We start from the raw sequence: 21,057 nt of genomic DNA, 5'->3' as shown, positions 1-21,057 counted from the left end.
TGGCGCAGCACGAGGGTTGCAGAAATGCACAGTAATGTCTGGCTTTTTACATGGTTCTGGGGATCCGAACACAGGTCTTCAAGCTTGGGTAGCAAAGACTCTTACTACTGAGCCATCTCCTGGGATATTCAGAATATCACTGGTATAGTGATGGGTGTTAATTGTAGCATATGAGAACTTGAGACAGGATTCTGAGCTCAAGGCAGCTAAGCTGGACTACATAAGGAGACCCTGCTGCAGAGGAGAAAAACCAGGGACAAATGCTTTCTGCAACTTGCCATTTTCACTTAAGTAGACATTTCCCCATTTTTAAGGGTATCTTTATTCATACAATTTTTGTGCATCTAAAGGTTTTGGTTGAGACAATCTCATGTAGCCCAGGCTGGATTCCTGTTGCCACCTCCAAGTGCTGAGATGCTAGGTGTGCACCACCTTGCCGTTTTATGTACTCCAAATTGTCTTTAGGATGAACTATTCAGTCTTTTAAGATTCCTAATGTATGCTTCCAAATCATTTTCCCCTCAACACTGGAGATTTTATACACATATGTGTGTGATAACACACACACCCCTCCAATGTGAAACAAAAACAACTTGCAGAGATTACATGATTTTGTATTGTTTGACTCAATGTCACAGCTCAGTATTTAGCCATGTATAATGCTTTGGGTCCAACAGAAAATGTGTCTTAGAGAACCTAATTTTGTAGTTTAAAAAATATATGGAAGCTGGGCATGATAGCACACACTTTTAATCCCAGCACTAGGGAGACAGAGGCAGATGGATCTCTGAGTTTGAGGAGAGCCTGGTCTACAAAGCAGGTTTCAGGACAACTAGGGCGGTTATACAAAGAAACCCTGTCTGGAGAAAAAACAATGCTTGCGTGTGCGTGTGCATGTGGTCATAGGCAATCTTGTGGAGTCAGTTTTTTCCTTCACCTTTGCATGGCTCTGGAGATAGAATTTGTGTGACCAGGCTTCTCCAGCCAGCACCTTTTACCCCCTGAGCCATCTCACTGGTGCAGTTTTGTAATTCCTTTACACAATAGACAAAGTTTAGTGCCAACACAGTGAATACACACAATTCAATGTTCATATGAGCAGAATATGAGGTTTACATAAACATCTACTTTTGCAATAGATGATTCATTTTTCAGGTACTGTTACTGATGGGGCATGTTCTGAGAAATGCATCCTTAGGTGACCTCATTGTGCAAATGTCAATGTAATCACACAAAATGAAACTGGGTGCCCCGTTTTATGAACCAGTTACATGTGGTCTGTCATTGACTGAAATGTTATTATGTGGCCCAAACATATCCTGAACACCAGTGTGTAGTCTAGCAGCTGTAAAACTTATCCAAATAATTCTCATCAAAACAGCAAGACAAGCAGTAGTTGGTAATTAGGAAGCAAAACTGGTATCAAGTGATAAGTGCACCAAGGTTGTTGCTTCCATGAAACTATCAGGATATACTTATGTTGGTATTTGCTTTTGTGACACTATCCTCGAATTGTGACTATTTTAGCCTTTGGATATCAAGATTATTTATTATAATGTTCTGCTGCATGCATGCCAGAAGAGAGCACCAGACCTTATGATAGATGGTTGTGAGTTGCTGGGAACTGAACTTAGGACCTCTGAAGAGCAGCCAGTGCTTTCAGTCTCTGAGCCATCAATGTAGTGATATTTTGTTTGTAATCTAAAACACCTTTAATCCTAGCACTCGGGAGACAGAGGCAGATAGATCTCTGAGTCCAAGGCTACCCTCTCTGGGCTACATGACAGTGATCAGTTGAAAAAGAAACAGCTCACACCTTTGACACTTGGGATGACAGGGCTTTAATCCCAGCACTAGAGAGTCAAGGTTTGGTGGGGGAGCATTGCAGCCTGCAGTCACTCTGGAACAGGATCTCCCCTCTTTGATCTGAGCCTTGGTAGTGGTAAGAACTCTCCAGTGGTTAGCTGCTTTGCTTTTCTGATCTTCAGTTTGAATCACAATATCTTTCTCTGGGTTTTTATTAATCATGCTACACATCTCTCCAGCCCTGGATGCCGTTTTAATTAATCACTTAGGTTGCTACGAACAGTGGGAGGAGGGGCTTTTGGGGGAGGCAACACAGGTTTGAATCCAATTTCATGTTCTAAGTCATGATGTTTTACTCTAAGTTACTACAACATGAGTCAAGTGTGATAATACAATTTTTCTTTATTAAAAATAATTTACAGCATCAGTAACATATACACAATTTCATTAACTGAACTTTACCTTCAATATATTTCTATACAATACTTAACATTATTGAACTTAAAACTTACACTATTTTGTTGGCTTTAAATAACAATGATTTGTAGTTACTTAAGAGATAATATGGTTTTATAGCCACATATTAGGCGTAAAATTGATAAAAACAAAATGAAAAGACCACATCAGCACAGTCACAGTCCCCCTTGAAGGGGAAAAAAATTCCATTGAAAAAAGTCAAAGTCCACTTCCTTTCCCTGTTTCCCCCCCCAAATCAAATATAGTATCATTATCCAATATCTTAGTATCTTTTCCCTAGACTCAAAGGCAAAAAGGAAGGTGGTTTTTCAACCCTTGAAAACTGTCAATTTTTCTCATCCTGTCATCACTGAGAAGAGGAATGCACACTACATTGTTATCGAATATGCAAATAACCGACTCTGGCTGAGCTCTTTGCTTTACAGGTTTTAGTTCAATACCAGTGAAAATCCAAATAGTCTGGTGAAGAGATGCCTCTCATCCAAGTGCTAACACAGAGAAAGAGGTACCTGCTGGAAACCTTTCCTTTCCTTCATTTGTATGAGCAGCATAACTAAGGCACACACAGCATGGAACACAATGTTCTTGAGACTAAAATGCTGCTGTTGGTAACTACTCTACATTCACAATACTGATTTGCTTTTTGTGTTCACTTCCTTTGCCAAATATTGGTAATGTTTAGAAAATAACAAAAATACTAAAAATAGTCAATAAAGGAAGTGACACATTAAAAACAGGCATTATTTTTTATAACATTTGGCTGGAGGCAGAATTACAAAATACACGCATTGAGACATGCACTTAATTTTCCTCCCCCATTTAAAATCGTGCCTATCGAGATTTTAGTTCATTGTTTCTAAGCAAGAGATTAAGAGAACCTTGATTTTGTTCCCAAAATACAATTTTTATACCATTACTGGACTAGGGGGACTAGAAATGTAAAAATTTGATTCATATCTGTTTATCATCTCTCAGATGTTTATGTCCACACCTTTAACTCAGACTATCAACAGAGTATGCTTTCAAAATAAGTCATTTCCCCCATATATACATCCTGAATTATCATTTCTTTAAAGCAAGTACCAGTATTTTAATACTCAACTTGTAACTTCTCCATTCCTAACTCAGGTTTCTATGTAGATTAATACATATGCAGACATACAAGACAGACACATGGCTTCTACCAGTATACAATATAATTTCAAAGTAGCAAAAACCAAACAAACAAACAAAAAAGAACCCCACTTAGTACAGAGACTTTTTTTTTGTGAAACTCTAGTTCAATTAAGTACATATTTGAAAAATATTCTCAACAGACTGTATGACCGATTATGTGCAAAGTTCTCAGTGCTCTTCACCCACTGGTTTGGTAGTTCCTGAATTTTAGCATAAAACAAGTACTTATTCTTTTGTGCTATGCACAAAACCAAATCAGATAAAGAAAACATTTAAAAAATCATTACATTTAACATCTGTTGCTATGTTTTATTTCTTAATTAAAATGTTATAGGAACTTCTAAAACTAATTTCCAACCCTTTAAAAAAAAGATTTTAAACACAGACAAAGCATGTGCTGTAACAGATATAAATGCAACTAGGAACACATGACATGCAGACAGCAATGATCACCAAGAGTCTTATCCTTATGGTCAGTTTTGATTTAAAAACAAACAAGTTATAATGAAATGAACAGACTGATAATATCCTAAAGAAAGACTCAAACAGCAGTAAGTCAACTTTAAGGACTGTAAAAAATAACATTAAAGAATACTTAGGGGTGCATATCCATATAATTTTGGGTAGGTAATTTATTTGTAAGTTTAGGGGAAATCTAGAGTTGATTGACTCAAGTTGTTTCCAGCATTTAGAAAAGGAAGGTGGAATGTCAGTTGATAATACCTAATTGAGGTTACAGAAGTTACAGTATCATGTAAAATGAGCAAAATCTAGTCCAAATTAATACACCAGCATTTGAGGCTTGCCAGAGAGTCACAGTGGCAAATTATTGAAAAATTACAGGGCTGTTCCACAGGAGGTATTTTTTTTTTAACTAATACATGATACCATACAATCATCTATATTTTGCAATTATTTATCCTCAGACATGGTGTAAACTTTGGCTGGATTGGTCAGAGGGACTGTGATCTGGGGCAGGTTCTATTATTCAGCATACTGAGACTAAGGGTAAACTTGACTTACATTACAAATTGGGAATGCCAACTATGTCCAATTCAATCCTGGAAAGGAATACACTTAAAATAGGGACTAATCTGGATTCTTGTATTTCAACTTGCTATTCTTAAACCAACAAACAGTAGTCCAATTTTATAGGGCAAAACAAAACAAACTGCTTCAGAAACGCTACTCATATAAATCTTCAACACAAGTTCAAATTCTCTCTTTATTTACAAAATGTTCTGATAAAATATAACCCCCATACTTACAGGTCTCTTCCACAACACACTTCACACGTTGATTTTAGCAATGTTAATAGCACCATTCGTATATTATTTAAAATCAAGATTTCATTTCAGTCACTACATTGATTCATAATCATTTACATCCATGGATGACATAAACAAATGTACTGGAATTATCTGCAGCTCCATGGCAAAGGTTCCTGGATCCAGCACAAAAGGCTCTGCAGTTGCCAGTCACAAAAGATACCATGGTAAGTAGATACTATGAGAATCTTCGAGCCACAAAGTTTAATAAGCCTCCATGTTTGTACAAAGTTATCTCCACATCATTTTCAAATGATGCAATCACGCTGAATTCTTTTCCAGTACTTGTCTTTAAACAAACAAAAAGATATGTGAGTGTCAGAGCTTCAAAGTGTTACTTGAATAAGATCATTTGTATTCATATCCACTAACTACCCGATTTGTTGCTTCATTTTCCTGGTTCTAAATTCCTACATTTTGATTGCCCCCAAACCTTTCCATTATTTAAAAACAATGAGCTAAGTAGAAAAACAAGTATTTTGATCTCTAATTCTAAAGGACAAGGATTGGACTGCAATTCTATAGCATGACTTAGATTTTGCTTCCATTATGAAAGTTATCACTCACTATTTACACTTAACTATACAGTAAGTGTCCATTACATACAATGTCTCCTACCCTTTTCTTTCTTTCCTTAGTTATAAAGGCTTACTCTAACCTTGAATGCTGAACTTTTGCTTCTCTTTGGAATGGATTATTGCCTGGGTCAAATTTAGATCAAAACAGAAAGAGCTGAAAACCTGGCATAAGCAACTGAGCCTCAATTCTCTACCAGGCATCTTTTCCTAGGCTAAGCAACCAGTTCCTTCCACTGTTCCTCAGATAACATGAGCTCTATTAATAACACAGATTAACAGGAAAGAGCTGCAGCTTACATGTACTGACATTAGAATGCAATTAGAAACAATTCTTACTCAACTTACAAACACCAATTTGAGTACTGGGTACACAATTATGTATTTGGAAATCTTCAAATACCTTCATATTTAATGTAATTCCAGGAGAGAGTTCTTCAGGAAATGATAAAGAAAATAGTTCTCTACCAGAGAGTCCCAAGGAGTCTGCATTTTCTCCTGGGAGAAACTCAAGTGGAGCTATGCCAATTCCAACCAAATGATCTTTGTGGATTTTTTCATAACTTTCAGCCAAAACAGCCTTTACACCCTGTAACAGACATTCATTTCATTGTATCACTTTTATTTTTATTTATTATCATCATCATCATTATAATTATTAGTTTTGAGACAGATCTTGGTTTGTAGCCTAAATTGGATTCAAACTTATGGCAATCTTCCTGCTTTCTGCCTCTGGGGTGCTGAGTTTGCAGGATATATCATCATATCTACCTTACAGTTGAGTATTTTAAAGGGAAAAATAACTACTTTGGGCTTTGTATAGTTATCTTTGATATACTATACCATTACCGAGATTGGTGTTGCATAAGGTATCTACAGAAACCTTTTATAGATTGTTCAAAAACAAACAAAACACCTGTCTCGAAAAACAAAACAAAACAAAAAAACCTCCTTATATTATTTTGACCACCAACCCAACTCCAGGGTTAATATTTTGACTCTAAGTAGAGCTCTGGGGTACTTTGGAGAGGTAAAGGAAGGTGTATCTCTGTGAGTCCCAGGCCAGCCAGCGTTACACAGAAAGACTCTGTCTTAAAAATAGTAACAATGAAAAGGTTTGGCAGACTGACAGACTAGAATTAAGACAGTGCTATCAGCATTAAGGTCTGAGTCAATCTGCAAATAGAACCCAGGAGTTATGAGATATAGAACTAATAATGCAGCAAGACTTCTAATCTAGCTCTAGCCCTACTTTGAGCAAATGAACTAGAGTGATAGTTCTCACCCTGTGGGTTCTCAATCTCTGGGTCATGACCTCTTTGGAGTTGAATGACCCTTTCACAGGAGTCTCATATCTGGTATTTACATTATGATTCATAACAGTAGCAAAATTACAGTTATGAAGTAGCAATGAAAATAGTTTTATGGGGTTACCACAACATAAGAAACTATATTAAATGGTCGCAGCATTAGAAAGATTGAAAACCACTAAGCTAGAGGTTCCTGGTTTCTTCACTTTAAAAAACAAAGTGACTAAAGCCTTTTAGGACATTTCCCTCCTTAATCATGCATTCTTTACCCTCTTTGTTCCAAAATTCAAATCTCACAAATGTGCTGTATACTTGTTCAAGTATTGTATATATACCTTGTACTTATACATAACTTTTTATTTTGTTTGAGATGGGCTTTCTACATAGCCCTGGCTGTCCTGGAATTCACTTTGTAGATTAGGCTGGCCTCAAACTCAGAGATCTTCTTGCCTCTGCTGGGATTAAAGGCATGATTACCATGCCTACCTCAAGAACAACATTTTAAAAACAAAACAAATAAAAAAAGAGGCACACTGGAGTGTTGGGGTGCATATGACATGAGACACAAGACAGGGATGACAGATGACCTGGTAATACCAGATAGAAAACAAGAGAAGGTGCTAACCTGTGACTCCTGTATAAATCACTGTCCTTGAAGAAAATGAATACCTCACAGAAAATATAGACAGGTTTCTTACTTAGTCAAGGAGTATGATTATTTGGCTACCTGAGTCTCTTCAAAGAAATGAAGTGAAAGGGAGGTATTACACATGATAGTTTAAGATAAACTTCTCTTTCCTCTTTACTGCTCCCATACAGATTTTCTTACATAAAAAGATTTGATATTTAATCAAATTCAGACTAGCAAAATAAAGGTAGAAATATATCACCTAAGATCACCAAAAACAAAACAAAAAACAAATGTAAGATCTAAATAAGCATATTAAAAATTCAAATAAACCAAATAAACTTTGAAAAGATGTTACTGAGAAAAGAAATACTTAAAAGTTCTTTAAGTTGGGGTGGAGAGATGGCTCAGAGGTCAAGAGCACCGACTGTTCTTCCAGTCCTGAGTTCAATTCCCAGCAACCACATGGTGGCTCACAACCATCTATAATGAGATCTGGTGCTCTCTTCTCAAACATACATGCAGGCAGAATACTGTATGAATAATAAATAAATAAATACTTAAAGTTTAAGAATATAAAATTTAAGAATCAGTACCAGCAAATAGGGTCCTTTGGCAGCCCAGTCTCTTGAATTTCCTGAACCATATTTTTTCCCTGCTAAAATTATCAGTGGGATACCTTCTTTCTGGTACAGTTCTGCAGCTTCAAATACATCAAGCTGTAGATTAAACAGAATAATATTTAATATAGAAGCTGATCCAGTGAGCAATGGCTGAGGTACTTTGGGTACATTCTTACCGTCTGTCCTGATGGAAAATGAATGGTTTTGGGAGCTGGTTTCCCAATAAACTTATTAAAAAGCTTGATGTTTGCAAATGTGCCTCTTGTCATCACAGCATCATTACCTCTTCGGGCTCCATAAGAGTTGAATTCTCGAGGAGTAAGGCTACAAGGAAATTATGAAAGACAGATTTCATGCCAGACAGAAAATAACATTACTGAGTTGTAAAAACCTGTTAAAGGCTATTGTCTACCTCCCCAAACCTGAAAAGATCTCAAGCTAGTTTAAAACTTAAAAAGATCTCATGAGTTTATCACCGATCTATAAACTCACAGTTTCCTAGGTAATTGCCCCCACTAACCTGAAGCAAATCTCAGATCTTACTTTTTTTTTAAAAGGCAAGGTCTTAGGTATGTAGCCCAGGTTGGTTTCAAACTTATAATTCTCTGGCCCACAACACAGTCACCACATCCAGCAGTTTTAGAGGCCAGAAACTACTGAACAAAAATATCTCAGTAATCAACAACTGATTATTATCAACCTCTGATTTGATCTGTTATACAGAAGCATCAACACTCTGAACTTGTAAAAAAAAACAAAAACAAAAAAATTTTTTTTGAGGTAGGGTTTTACTGTGTATCCCTGGCTGTCCTGGAACTCACTCTGTAGACCAGGCTGGCCTCAAACTCAGAGATCTGCCTGTCTCTGCCTCCTAAGTGCTGGGATTAAAGATGTGTGCCACCACTGCCCACCTTAAAAAAACTTACTTCAGGATAAAATGGTGTAGCAGTCCTCAACCTTCCTAATGCTATAGCCCTTTAATACTGTTCCTCATGTTGTGGTGAACCCAACCATAAAATTATTTCGTTGCTACTTGATAACTAATTTTGCTGTTATGAATCATAATGTAGATAATCTATTTTTTTCTGATGTTCTTAGGTGACCCCCACGAAAGGGTTGTGTCACCTCCAAAGTTGAGAAGAGCTGGTGTAGATTTTGGGTGTCATATTTTCAGAAAATTCTAAAGTGATGAGAACTACAAGATTAAAAGAAATAATACAATACTATATATTTAAAAGAAGTGAAAAATACATCATCATTATGACCAGGATGGAAATCACAACAACAACAAAAAAGACAACTTAAAATAGGCCAGCAAGATGGCCTAGCAGGTAAAGGCACTTGCTGCCAATCCTGACAAGAGTATGGATTCCCAGGGTAAATGGAAGAGAACCAATTTGCACATTTACATACACATATATATTAAATTAAATGCAGTAAAAAGTATTAGGAAAAAACTTTGTAATAAAAGCTATAGTATTATTCTGTCAAATCAGGCTTCATAGCTCCAATTTTTATCAAGTATTTCAATGAAAAACACTTGAATTGCTCAAGCAACAAATAATGTTCAAAAGCCAATAACACAGCAAATAAACTTTCTGACACCAAAACAGTTCTTTAGTGAGAGCAACTCTACATTATTACTCTTCCAGAAATGAAACAAGACCTTTCTAGTCTTAACTTTGTATCTCTTTGGTTCAGTAGTTAAAATTGCTTGTTCATACAGAGGACCTGAGTTCAGTTTCCAGAGCCCATGTCAGGCAGCTCACAGCTGCAGCTTACAATGCCAGCTCCAAGGGATTCAGAGAATCCTCCTGCTGACTCCACTGGTGCACGCATGTGCGTACTCACACAATCAGACTATTCAAATTTGATCCCGTCAGTCTTTTTTTTTTTTTTTTGGTTTTACGAGACAGGGTTTCTCTGTATTGTTTTGGAGGCTGTCGGTCCAGCCTGGCCTCGAACTCACAGAGATCCGCCTGCCTCTGCCTCCCGAGTGCTGGGATTAAAGGCGTGCACCACCACCGCCTGGCCCCGTCAGTCTTCTTTGATATTGATACACATTAATCCTAGTCTCACTAATACATATTTTATAAGCACGTATTTGTTACATTTTAATGATGGGAAGCTGTTTAGAACCAAACAGTCAGGATCCATTTGATATGTCAAACTAAGTTTGATTATTGTTTCTAATCAGTTATTTCTTTAGACTATAAAGGCTTTGTTTGAGTAAGGGCTCAGTTAAAAATAGTGACTTCAATTTCTAACATTATAAGGAAAGATGGTCTGGCTGCCTGTTCTTACAGAAGGTTCTGAGTTCAATTCTCAGGAACCACATGGTGTCTCACAACCATCTTTAACACTGCATACATAATAAATACATCTTTAAAAAATAAGATATAAACACACACACACACGAAAGAGGGTCAACGGATGCCATTCAGTTCTTGCTGAAGACAAATATGCTAACAATGAGAGCCCTAAGATAGTATGTATTTATTAGACATAGGAATATGACCAAAAGAAAAGCCTTTTATTAACTGAGGAGGAAGGCAAAGCAACACCCTGGAACGTGGACTCATACATACCCTCTGTGTGTCAAATACTTAGCGGCAGCACTACTCCTAGCAATACTTCCAGCAGGTGATATATGATCTGTAGTAACAGAGTCTCCCAAATACAGTAAGACATGTGCATTTTCAATAGGCTGGAGTACAGCTGGCTCTTTGGTCTACAAAGAAAAAAAAAAACACTGAACTCTTCTTCTAAATTGTAACAATCTTTAAAAGATCAAGCAGTAAGCTAGTACTTACAAGCTTATCAAAAAATGAAGGGCATCTGATGTAAGTAGACTTCACGTCCCACGGAAACAGCACTGACTCTGGTGCTTCTAAGGAATTCCATCGTTTATTTCCCATCTGCAAATGAAGTTTGGATGAATGGCCCAAAATAGAGTCAGAAAAATAGACTTTATAAATATCCATAATAAAAAATAATACTTAGATAAGATTGAGAGGAAAAGACGCCTTACTCACTTGAAAAATCATGATAATTTTGGACAGAATAAATAGGCTAGCTTTAAAACTTTCAACTCACCAAATTTTCAGAAGCAATTTTGAGAGTTAAGTTTCAATGTAAACAAATATAGATATCATAGAGCCACCCATACTCAAATTTAAGAACACATAAAGACATGTATATACATAGACACACTAAAAAATTTAGTATGTAAGATATATCATCAATCTTTAGAAATATCGCAAAGAAACATGTTTTATTTTTTCCAATATATTTGTCCAACATCACCACCAGTTAGTCTTGCCTTTAAACCCCATTTCTCATCAATCTCCACTACTACCTCAATGGTCCATTCAACCAATAGCTTTGACTATTAGACTTGAACTTTCTGGTTCTACCTTCCTTATCCAACTCTCTCTTTCAAAATAGTAGGCTTGAGTGGTCTGGAGAGACAATTCAGAGGCTAAGGACCCAGGTTCAATTCCAAGCACCTACATGGCAACTCACAACCATCTGTAATTTAAGTTCCAGGAGTTCTGAGCTCCATCTTCTGGCCTTTGCAAGCACCAGGCATATACACGGTGCACAAACATATACACAGGCAAATAGTCATACATATAAAGAAGTAAAACTAAATAAATGCCATCTTTTCAACTTCTTGTATAAAATAGCAATGACAGCAAGACACAGTGTATTCCAGCACTCAGGAAGTTACAGTGGGTTACTGAATTTAATACCGGTCTGGTGTACAAAGGTAAAGTCTTCAAAAACAAAACAAAATACCTTCCCAGCATGCTCCCCCAAATTTGCACAACTAACCCTTCTCATCCCAATTTCCTTTTCTCTGTATACATTTAGCATAATATGAAATTTACATAATTCTTTCTTTTTTTTTTTTTGAGACAGGGTTTTGCTATGCAGTCTTGGCTGACCTGTAACTAACTCCCTATAAAGAGTAAGATGGCCTCAGACTAATAGTGACCACCTGTCCCTGGTCCAATATTGTAATTAGAGGTGTAATTCCTGTACCTGGGAGGCAGAGGCAGGCAGATCTCTATGAGTTCAAGGCCAGCCTGGTCTACAGAGTTAGTTCTAGGACACCTGAGGCTACACAAAGAAACCCCGTCTCAACAAAACAAACAAATAAACCAGTGGATATCATTACACCCAGTTTTCTTTTTGAGACAGTCTCACAGTGTAGCCCAGTTTGGCCTGTAACTAACTCATGATGTAGGCCAAGCCAGTCTTGAACTTGTGGTTATCCTCCTGCCTTAGCTTCCTGAGTGCTAGGATTATTTTTTCTACAGTTCACTGCCTCTCTGCAGGAGAATTCTTTTCTTTGTTCAATGATGTATCTAATACCTAGAAGAGTAGCTGCCACACAGTAAGGCATTTTCTGAATGTTCAAGTTTATATGCTACTTTGAACATAAAAGTCTATATAAATGTATTTGCTCATTTGTGCACAAATGCAAGTCTGGGGGGGGGGATAAAAGACATTGCGCTCTGTCCTATGGAGGTAAAGCAATGGCCAGCATTTTAGTGACAGCAAGTGTTCAATATTTGCTCTTACTGATTTTTTGAACCATTTGATGGGAATGACAAACACTTCAGTAACTCAAAATCAAATAGAATAGTCTAGGTCTTTCTTTTCATAGTTAGCAATTCCAGGCATAAAATAGCATTCCAAACTACAAATCCATGTCTATGCTTACTGAAACAACAGTAGCCTGTATATAGAACCAGCCTGGATGACTATCAACAGATAAAGAAGAAAATATCCTTTATATAACAGTGGTGTTTTTATTCAGACATTAAAAAAAATTGTTAATTGTGGGGAAAATGGATGGGCTAGTGATCATCATTTTAAGTGCAATAAGCCAGGCTCAGAATATAACTATCAGAAGTCCTCTTACATGGAAAATCTAGACTCAAGTAAGTAATAGGAAGAAGACTTTGTGGAGCAGGTAAATTAGAGATGGTAAGATGAGAGTAAAATAAAAATAAATACCACACATGTACAACCTAAGGGGTATGTGTGTATGTGTGTATGTGTGTGTGTGTGTGAGAGAGAGGCGGGGGAGGGAGATTAACATTTTAAGAAAGTGAAATTAGAGACCATCATGTTAAGAAAAATAAGCCAGATTCAGAAATAAAAATGTTGCATATTTTTCTCTTGTGTGGAACCTAGATTTGAAAATATGATATATATGCTAAATGTATGATATTCAGCCTAGTTGAGGGGTTCATCAGACAGAAAAACATGTTATATTGTCCATGTTTAAAGCTCTAAGAGAGAAGGTAGAGGTAAGAGTAGAAGATAGATTAATAGGTAAACCACTGGATCCCCAGAAGTCAATTAAAGCAGGACACAGGCAGCAATCCCATCAGTCTTATGGATAAAATGGGAGGTGAAGACAAGAGAACCCTTAGCTTGTGGGTCAGCTAGGATGGCAGAGGCAGTGGCAAACCAAGAGCTTTTCTCCAACATGGTAGAAGGTGAGGACTAACACCCAAGGCTGTTCTCTAACCTCCACAGGCCACAGGAGGCACAGGCCTAGATTCATACACATGAAGAAATAATTACCATTCACATGTGAAGATTTTGAAGTGTCTGCATGAACACACACACATATGAAAGTAGAAGAAGCACTATTTGGGAGGAGGAAGGAGCCCAACAGGATAGTGGGGACAAGAGTAATAAGTAAGTAAAGTACAATGATACAAACAGGAAAATGTCATAAAGAACGTCACCCCTGTTCCCTATAAAGCAGAATCTCACTGTGCAGGATACTCAGAGCTTCTCTGCCCTTGTCTCCTGAGTGCTGGGATTAAAGGCCTGTGCCACTGCCATTGTTTTTAATGGTTTTACACATGCACACATACGTTTAAAAAAACCAATCATAAAAGATGTAAACTCAAAATGTAAAACATTGTGTTTAGAAGACAAGGACACATGGCTCATGCCTATAATCCCAGCACTGAGAAGGCCGAGGATTGCTGAGTTCACAGGTTAGCGTGGGCTGTAAAGAGTGAGTTCCCAGGTATGAGTCAGTGAGACCTTCAAAATAAAGAACAAAACTAAAAACAAAGCCCCACGAGACTCTTACCTCTACCTTCTCTTTTAGAGCTTTAAACATGGATAATACAACATGTTCTTCTTCTATCTGATGAACTTCTTCTCGACTAGGCCAAATGTCATTCAGATAAATTTCCTTGCCCGTAGAGTCAGTACCTGCTCAAGATTTTAACATGGTATTCAGTACACACATTAAAACATCAACACAAAACCAATACCTCAAAGTATTTCTATTTTTCAAAGACAAGTTACAGCTATCCAGTAGCTGATTTAGCAAGGGTGTACTTCAAGGTTAAATCTTGAGAACTGATGCCATGTACAGCTTAGGGTCTTCACATCGAGATATGCATGAATAACATAAGAATGGCTGTGTAAGGAAGTAACGAGTGCTGCATGCTTTCTTCACATCAAGGATCTAATTTTAACAACTCTGGGAGGAAGTATGCACAGTATACATATAGACACACAGATAATATGTAGGAAAACACACCTAAAGGCTCTGTCTGGAAATCTATATTCACTGTGCCTGCTATGGCATAAGCCACCACTAAGGGTGGAGAGGCAAGATAATTGGCACGAACACAATCACAAAGTCGACCTTCAAAATTTTTGTTTCCAGATAAAACTCCACAGGTAACCAAATCACCCTGAGGGGAAAAACAAATATACTTGTTTCAAGAGCTTATATACACTCATACAATTATAAAATCTGTTTATTGTATAGTTCTGAGAGCCAGACAACCAAAAAACATAGTTTTAAGTACACAACTACAAGTCCTATAAACTTTAATGGTTCCTTACATTACTAAAGAATTATTTTAAGAACGTAGAAGTAATTCTTTGTATCATTTTAAGGTTCACAAGTTATTCATCCCAAGAGTTGCAAGTGTAAATATCAACACACACACATATCGATGTACACTCTCTGTAATTTACTAACAAGATATAGTTAAAACAAGTTGGGGCAACTCTCAAAAAAGCTCCCACCTCTGTTCTAAGTGTGTCTTATTTCTTTTTGAACCAGCACCTCTTTCTTAACCTTGGTGCTTAAGCAGACATTAAAGTATCTTTATTAAAAAACAAATAATAAAAAAAGCTAATCCACATTTTACCTGCTTTACTGCATTCAAAACAGCTTCTGATAAAGGTGCTGTATTTCCCACACAGGTTGAACATCCATAGCCAACTATTTCAAATCTGCATTTAAAAAGTGAAACATAACTGGAGAGCATATCGTAATTGTAAAGAAAGAACAAGAGTACTCAAAAATCATTTGTAGCACAAGAATTAACCATCAACACATCAAATTTCACATTTTGAACATTCAGTCCTCACTGTTGTATGTTCTTTGTACTGAATGCAAGTCTTAGAAGAGCCCATATATCTACAATATCTGTACTAGATCAAAAGTACTTATCATACAGCACCAGACCTCTGCTATAACTAGAACCATAAATATTTAAATCACATTGTTTTTCCACTCAAAAGGCATATTTAAACCTCTAAAATATCAAGATGACCTCACTACAATAGGTTCATCGAAGGCCCCAAAGTGTAAGGAGGCACTCTAGTAGGAGTAAATTAATCAACTCTCAATCAATTACACCTAAAAAGAATACCTGACTGTAATTCCAATATTAAGATTACAAACATAATCCAAAGAATTCTTCATTTTGCAAATTTATTTGCAAAATAAAAATATCTAAAATTTATGAGGCTTTAAAAAGGACTAATAATTTACATAAGAATACTATGTTCCAAAATTAGACTACTGTCAATTTTTTAACTATGGAAGAAACATAAATACTAAGTTTCTCTTAAAGTTCACAGACAAATTAACCCACAATAGACTACGTTGGCCTCAAACTTGGAGATTCGCCTGTCCTGCTGAGATTAAAGGCATGGGCCACCACCACCTGGAGACAATATGCTCAATTAAATCAATGCAACTTGTTTTATTTTACTCTTTTCTGAACTTTACATTATTCATGAGAATTAGGTACTCCTTCACAGGACTCTAACAGTACTCCTCACTGTGACTTGGTTTCCCCAGTTCTGAAGCTACAGACCATGTGCCTGACTTTCAAGTGCCTTGCTCACCAAATAGTCCCAGTAAGCATCTAAGTGGTGGGCATGAGACTGTGAAAATGGCAAGACATAAAGTGAAGGGCTCTAGCAGGCCAAGCATGGCAAACACGACACCGACAGGTTTTGCCTTTCCTTCTCTCTCTTGCTAACACCATTAGAGTGCATTCTAAAAAGTAGTTTCCAAGATCTGTTCCCTTATACAGCACTGATTCATTCCTAAACACCAAAGTCCAACAATCAAAATTAATTATTTATCTAATATGCCTAACCAACGCACACTAGGCACAGACTCTACCCTCTCCTTAAAAACCCACTCTCTCAAAAACAAAACAGAACAAAAAACACAACAACAACAACAACAAAAAAAATCTGCTTACTGCTGCCTTTACAGGTCCCATTCCCAGGGCTTGCCCCTCCAGGTAATAATCTCCTTCATGCCAAGACCTTGGAGTTCGGGTGTGCCCTGTGCCTACTCAAAGAGCCCATCAGCTCTTACAATAATATTTTTTGTCTTTATCTTCTCTCTTTGTTTCTTAACAAATAACATTTAATACCTGCTGAACACCAATAGTAAATGTCACTTACCCTAGTTTGCTAAGATAGGGTAACACTCCACTTGAACTGAGGTAATGTGTAACCATCCCACTGCCTGGAGATAAACTTGTTCTTATGTAAGGTTTAACTCGTAGACCAGTTTCAACAGCCTTCTTAGCCAAAAGACCTGTAAAATCAACAAATACTGATTATGACAAAGTACCCTTCTCCCAGTTCACATTAGAATAAAAAGCAAGAAAAAGGTGTGCTTAACATCACAAACTACAATTTTTAGTAAAAAAAAAAACCTCAAACTCATAAACTTTCTATCATTACTACTGTGCATTTTAATCTATTGATTCAGTTCACTGAAACCAAATTGAAATTTTTAGTAGATAAAGAAGTCATCAAGCTGCAAATTATTAGGGTATAGACTGACATCTTGGCATCACACAAACAGAAAAAAAGAACATTCACATACAGCTACTGACTGAATCATAAATGCCATAATCATAGTAAACAAAGAGCAATTAAACATCAATTATACATAGTTTCACTAACATTAAGAACCCTCACCACAACCTGGGCACTGGTGGCCCACACTTTTAATCCCAGCACTATGGAGGCAGAGGCGGGTGAATCTCTGAGTTTGAGGCCAGCCTGGTCTACAGAGTTCCAGGACAGGCTCCAAAGCTACAGAGAAACCCTGTCTTGAAAATAAGAATTGTTGTTGGGCGGTGGTGGCGCACATCTTTAATACCAGCATTAGGGAGACAGAGGAAGGCAGATCTCTGTGAGTTCGAGACCAGCCTGGTCTACAAAAGCTAGTTCCAGGACAGCCTCCAAAGCCAAAGGGAAACCCTGCCTCGAAAGCCCCCGACCCCCACATGCACAGCAAAAAAAGGAAAAAAAAATCGTAAGAATTGTTACGCTGTATACAAACTGACATTGTATACACTTGTTCATGATCCCTCACTTGCACAACTATAAGTGGGACCTAGTATACTGTGGTATTATGTAAGCTGGTGGGAAAAACTCCAAGCAATACCTGCTGATTAGTGATACTTCTAAATTTACTGAAGGCAGATACAATTTAAAATTAATAGATATGTAAACGACATTGTTTTTCAAAAGCTACCTTCTGTGTAATAAAAATACTATAGATCAAACTCAAGGTACTAACAAACTTAATTAAAAATTTCAGTGCCTCTCAATATGAAATACAATATGGATCTATCAATTAAGGAAGAGAAACGAATATAACAGAAAAGCAAACAGTAATTTACATGAGAGAATATACGGTTATAAATGAACCTACCTGCAGCAAGCATGACAGATGGATTGCAATTATTGGTACAACTGATGACTGCAGCAATGACCACGGATCCATGGGACAGTTTATATTCACTTCCATCATAATGAATAGAGACAGTATCACTTTGTTTTTCTGCTGCAACTTGAAAACCTTTAAATCCAACCTATAAATTTGCATGTAAATATTATAACTTTGTAAAGACTGATAGAAAACACAGCTTGCACACCTGACCCCTCATCATTTAACAGTTCAAGTTCTACTGTGACACAAAAGGTTTACACCATTCAGAAGTCCAATTCATCTTAAGAGTGATTTCAATAGTTAAAAGAGGAATTCAGTGATGTTCGGAAGCAACATTCATATATTATGTAAATGACTGCAGCCAACCTTCCAGAATCAGACCTAACTCCGATGTTCCCTATTCATTCCTGCTTAGAGGAACTCTCAAAGCATGGTAGAAACTCTTCCTATTCTAAAGATCTGCACCAAATGACTCAAGTGTGTGCGTGCAGAAGAGATGAGCAAGATTTGCTGAGTTAGGAAGTGCCGATGTTGCCGGACAGGTAACAGCAACGCAGAGACCTTTCTTCTGAATAAGTTTAGTATTTTGCAAATAAAAAGAAACTATAAAACAAGGCTTGGGAGACAAGGCCAGCTCTGACTTTCCCTAATAAAACAGAGCAAGTGCCAAGAATAAAGCCATACTCTCAAAACAAAAACTAGAAACTTCCAAAGCCAAGTTTTTGTTGTTGTTGTTTTGATCAATTTTTATGGGAATAATTACACAGTATAGTGATTTCTTCCTAGTGGTAAGTCAAGAAGTCTGTGATGATGCTGCCCAGACATCCTTCACTGATAAAAGATGCTCAGTCTGTGCTGTCAGATCCAAGAGCAGGCCACATGTAGCTGATTAACATTGAAAGGAAACCACTGTTACTAAGAAACTTAATTTTATTAACCTTTGATTACTTTCAATAAAATAGAATCCAAACTCTGACCCTCAGAGGAAAAAGCTCACCAAATGACTGACAGAAGAAAAAAAGAGGCTGTTGGCACATGCCATAATGTACACTCAATTTATGAAACAATCCGAAATCCTATGGCTCTTTACTACTTAACACACAGCATAAAACAAACAATGAAATAATTTACCTTTTCATTTAAGCAAGCCTGAAAATCACTTTTCATATCTGTTACAGCAACTCTATCCTGAGGCCTTTTTGGACCACTGACAGATGCAACTATTGAATTCAGATTAATCTGTATCACCTAGGAAAACAGAGTGGAGAGAGAAGAGGTCAGAATTTCTAAGTAGAGATATAAAAGCAAACATTACTTTTTAAAGCAGAATGAGTACATTTATATTTTTTTAACTACAGCTTATGAAAATCATGGCTCCTCAATTTTTTTCCCTCTAGATCTAAATGCTTTCAAAGCGGCTGGGGATGCCGCGTAGCTGCTGGAGGGCTTGCCTAGCATGCATGAGGCCCTGGATCCCACCCTGTACACCACACGAGATCAGACTAGATGGTGCATTGCCTGTAATCCCAGCACTCCTAAATTCAAAGTCATCCTCAACCACACAGTGCACCTGCCTTGGCTACATAAGACTGTCCTAAAACAACCAAACCAAAACCACTGTCACAACAGAAGCCTGCACAATGGAGCAGAAGAAGCTCTGCTAATCAACTCACCGCCTCATGCTGAGATCACAAAGTTAATGGTGAGAAAACATTTCACCCCAGTCACCTCACATGTGATACTCGTCAACATAGTGTATGCAGGATTACAGGGTTTCTTTCTCTTTCTGGTTCTAGATGAGTAGGCTTTTATTCCGTGGTTTAAAAGTCATTATTTTTGTTGAAATTTCAGTTCCCAATTAGCTATTTTTTCTCCAAATATTTATCATTTCTTTTGTGCATTTTAACTGATCATAGTCTTTTTCCTAAGTAAACACTGAATGAATTTATTATTTTTTAGAGATTTAGTTTTATTTTATATGTATGACTATTTTCCTGCATTGTATGTATGTGAACCAAATGTGTGTCTGGTACCTGCAGAGGCCAGTAGAGGTGTCAGAGCCCTTGGAACTGGAGTTAGTTATGAGACATCATATGACTGCAGGGAACCCACCTGGGTCCTCTTATAAGAGTAGTAAATGCACTAAGTCATCTCTCCAGTCCCAAGAATTCCTTTGAAATCAACAACTTGGTAGATTTTAATTTTATTTCCAAGATTTTATTTTGCGTTTTATAATGTTTCTTTTTAAACATGGGCATCCTATGTAGCCCAGGCTGGCCTTGAACTACATAGCCCAAATTGGCTTTGAATTTACAGTCCTCCTGCTATAGCTTCCAGGGTCCTGAGATTCCAAGTGTGAACCACTATCCTTGGCACAGCAAGGGTTTTTTTTTATTTGTTTGAGGTATGGTTTTGTGTGTTGGCTGACCTGAAGCTTACAACAGAGCTGAGATGGCCTTGAATTTCTGAAGACAAAACCCAGGGCTTCATGCATAAGCTCTAGACCAACTGAGCTACATCTTGCCTTTGGCTAGAGTGCTTGTTTGTTTTGTTTTTTAAGACAGGGTTTTTCTGTGAAACAGTCCTGGATGTACTGGAACTCACTCTGCAGACCAGGCTGGCCTTGAACTCACACAGATCTGCCTGCCTCTGCCTTCTCAGTGTTGGCACCCACTGGGATGATTTTTTTCTTTTTTTTTTTTAGTAAGCAATCAATTCAATTTTACTCTACCATTCGTTTTTAAAAACTGGACAATGCAGAGAAACCCTGTCTCGTAAAAACCAAAAAAAAAAAAAAAAAAAAAAAAAAAACCTGGACAATGCACTAGATCCAACAAAAATCAAAGGGGAAAAAATGGTAAGAGGAGTTAAAAGATTTTTTCCAGAATCTCGAAAATTCAATGTCTAAGACTTCACTCTGGCTTTCAAGACTGTTCTCTAAAAAAAGCCAGCTGTGGTGGCTTATACCTGTAATCCCAACATTCAAGAGACTGAGGGAGCAGGACAGCCTCGAATTCCAGAATAACCCGGGCAATTAGTGAATTCCGGGTCAGTCCAGAGGGAGACCCTACTATAAACAA

At 37.3% G+C, this 21,057-nt stretch overlaps 1 protein-coding gene across 1 annotated transcript in view; it reads right to left on the bottom strand.

The window, feature by feature from the left end:
* Positions 1–2,190: 2,190 nt before the first annotated feature.
* Positions 2,191–21,057, bottom strand: part of Ireb2 (iron responsive element binding protein 2) — a 46,622-nt gene continuing 27,755 nt past the window's right edge. Inside the window, exons 11-22 of the mRNA XM_040729789.1 lie at positions 19,109–19,225; positions 17,960–18,119; positions 16,693–16,828; positions 15,132–15,216; positions 14,510–14,666; positions 14,051–14,175; positions 10,737–10,841; positions 10,512–10,654; positions 8,100–8,247; positions 7,897–8,019; positions 5,766–5,951; positions 2,191–5,076 (exon numbers count right to left, since the gene is read on the bottom strand). Of these exons, the coding sequence (XP_040585723.1) occupies positions 4,966–5,076; positions 5,766–5,951; positions 7,897–8,019; positions 8,100–8,247; positions 10,512–10,654; positions 10,737–10,841; positions 14,051–14,175; positions 14,510–14,666; positions 15,132–15,216; positions 16,693–16,828; positions 17,960–18,119; positions 19,109–19,225 (1,596 nt within the window). The 3' untranslated portion in view covers positions 2,191–4,965. The remainder of the gene's footprint in view (positions 5,077–5,765; positions 5,952–7,896; positions 8,020–8,099; positions 8,248–10,511; positions 10,655–10,736; positions 10,842–14,050; positions 14,176–14,509; positions 14,667–15,131; positions 15,217–16,692; positions 16,829–17,959; positions 18,120–19,108; positions 19,226–21,057) is intronic.

Source organism: Mesocricetus auratus, unplaced genomic scaffold (genome assembly GCF_017639785.1).
Source record: "Mesocricetus auratus isolate SY011 unplaced genomic scaffold, BCM_Maur_2.0 Super-Scaffold_100022, whole genome shotgun sequence".
Lineage (NCBI taxonomy): Eukaryota > Metazoa > Chordata > Mammalia > Rodentia > Cricetidae > Mesocricetus > Mesocricetus auratus.
This window is presented reverse-complemented; position numbering and strand designations above follow the sequence as displayed.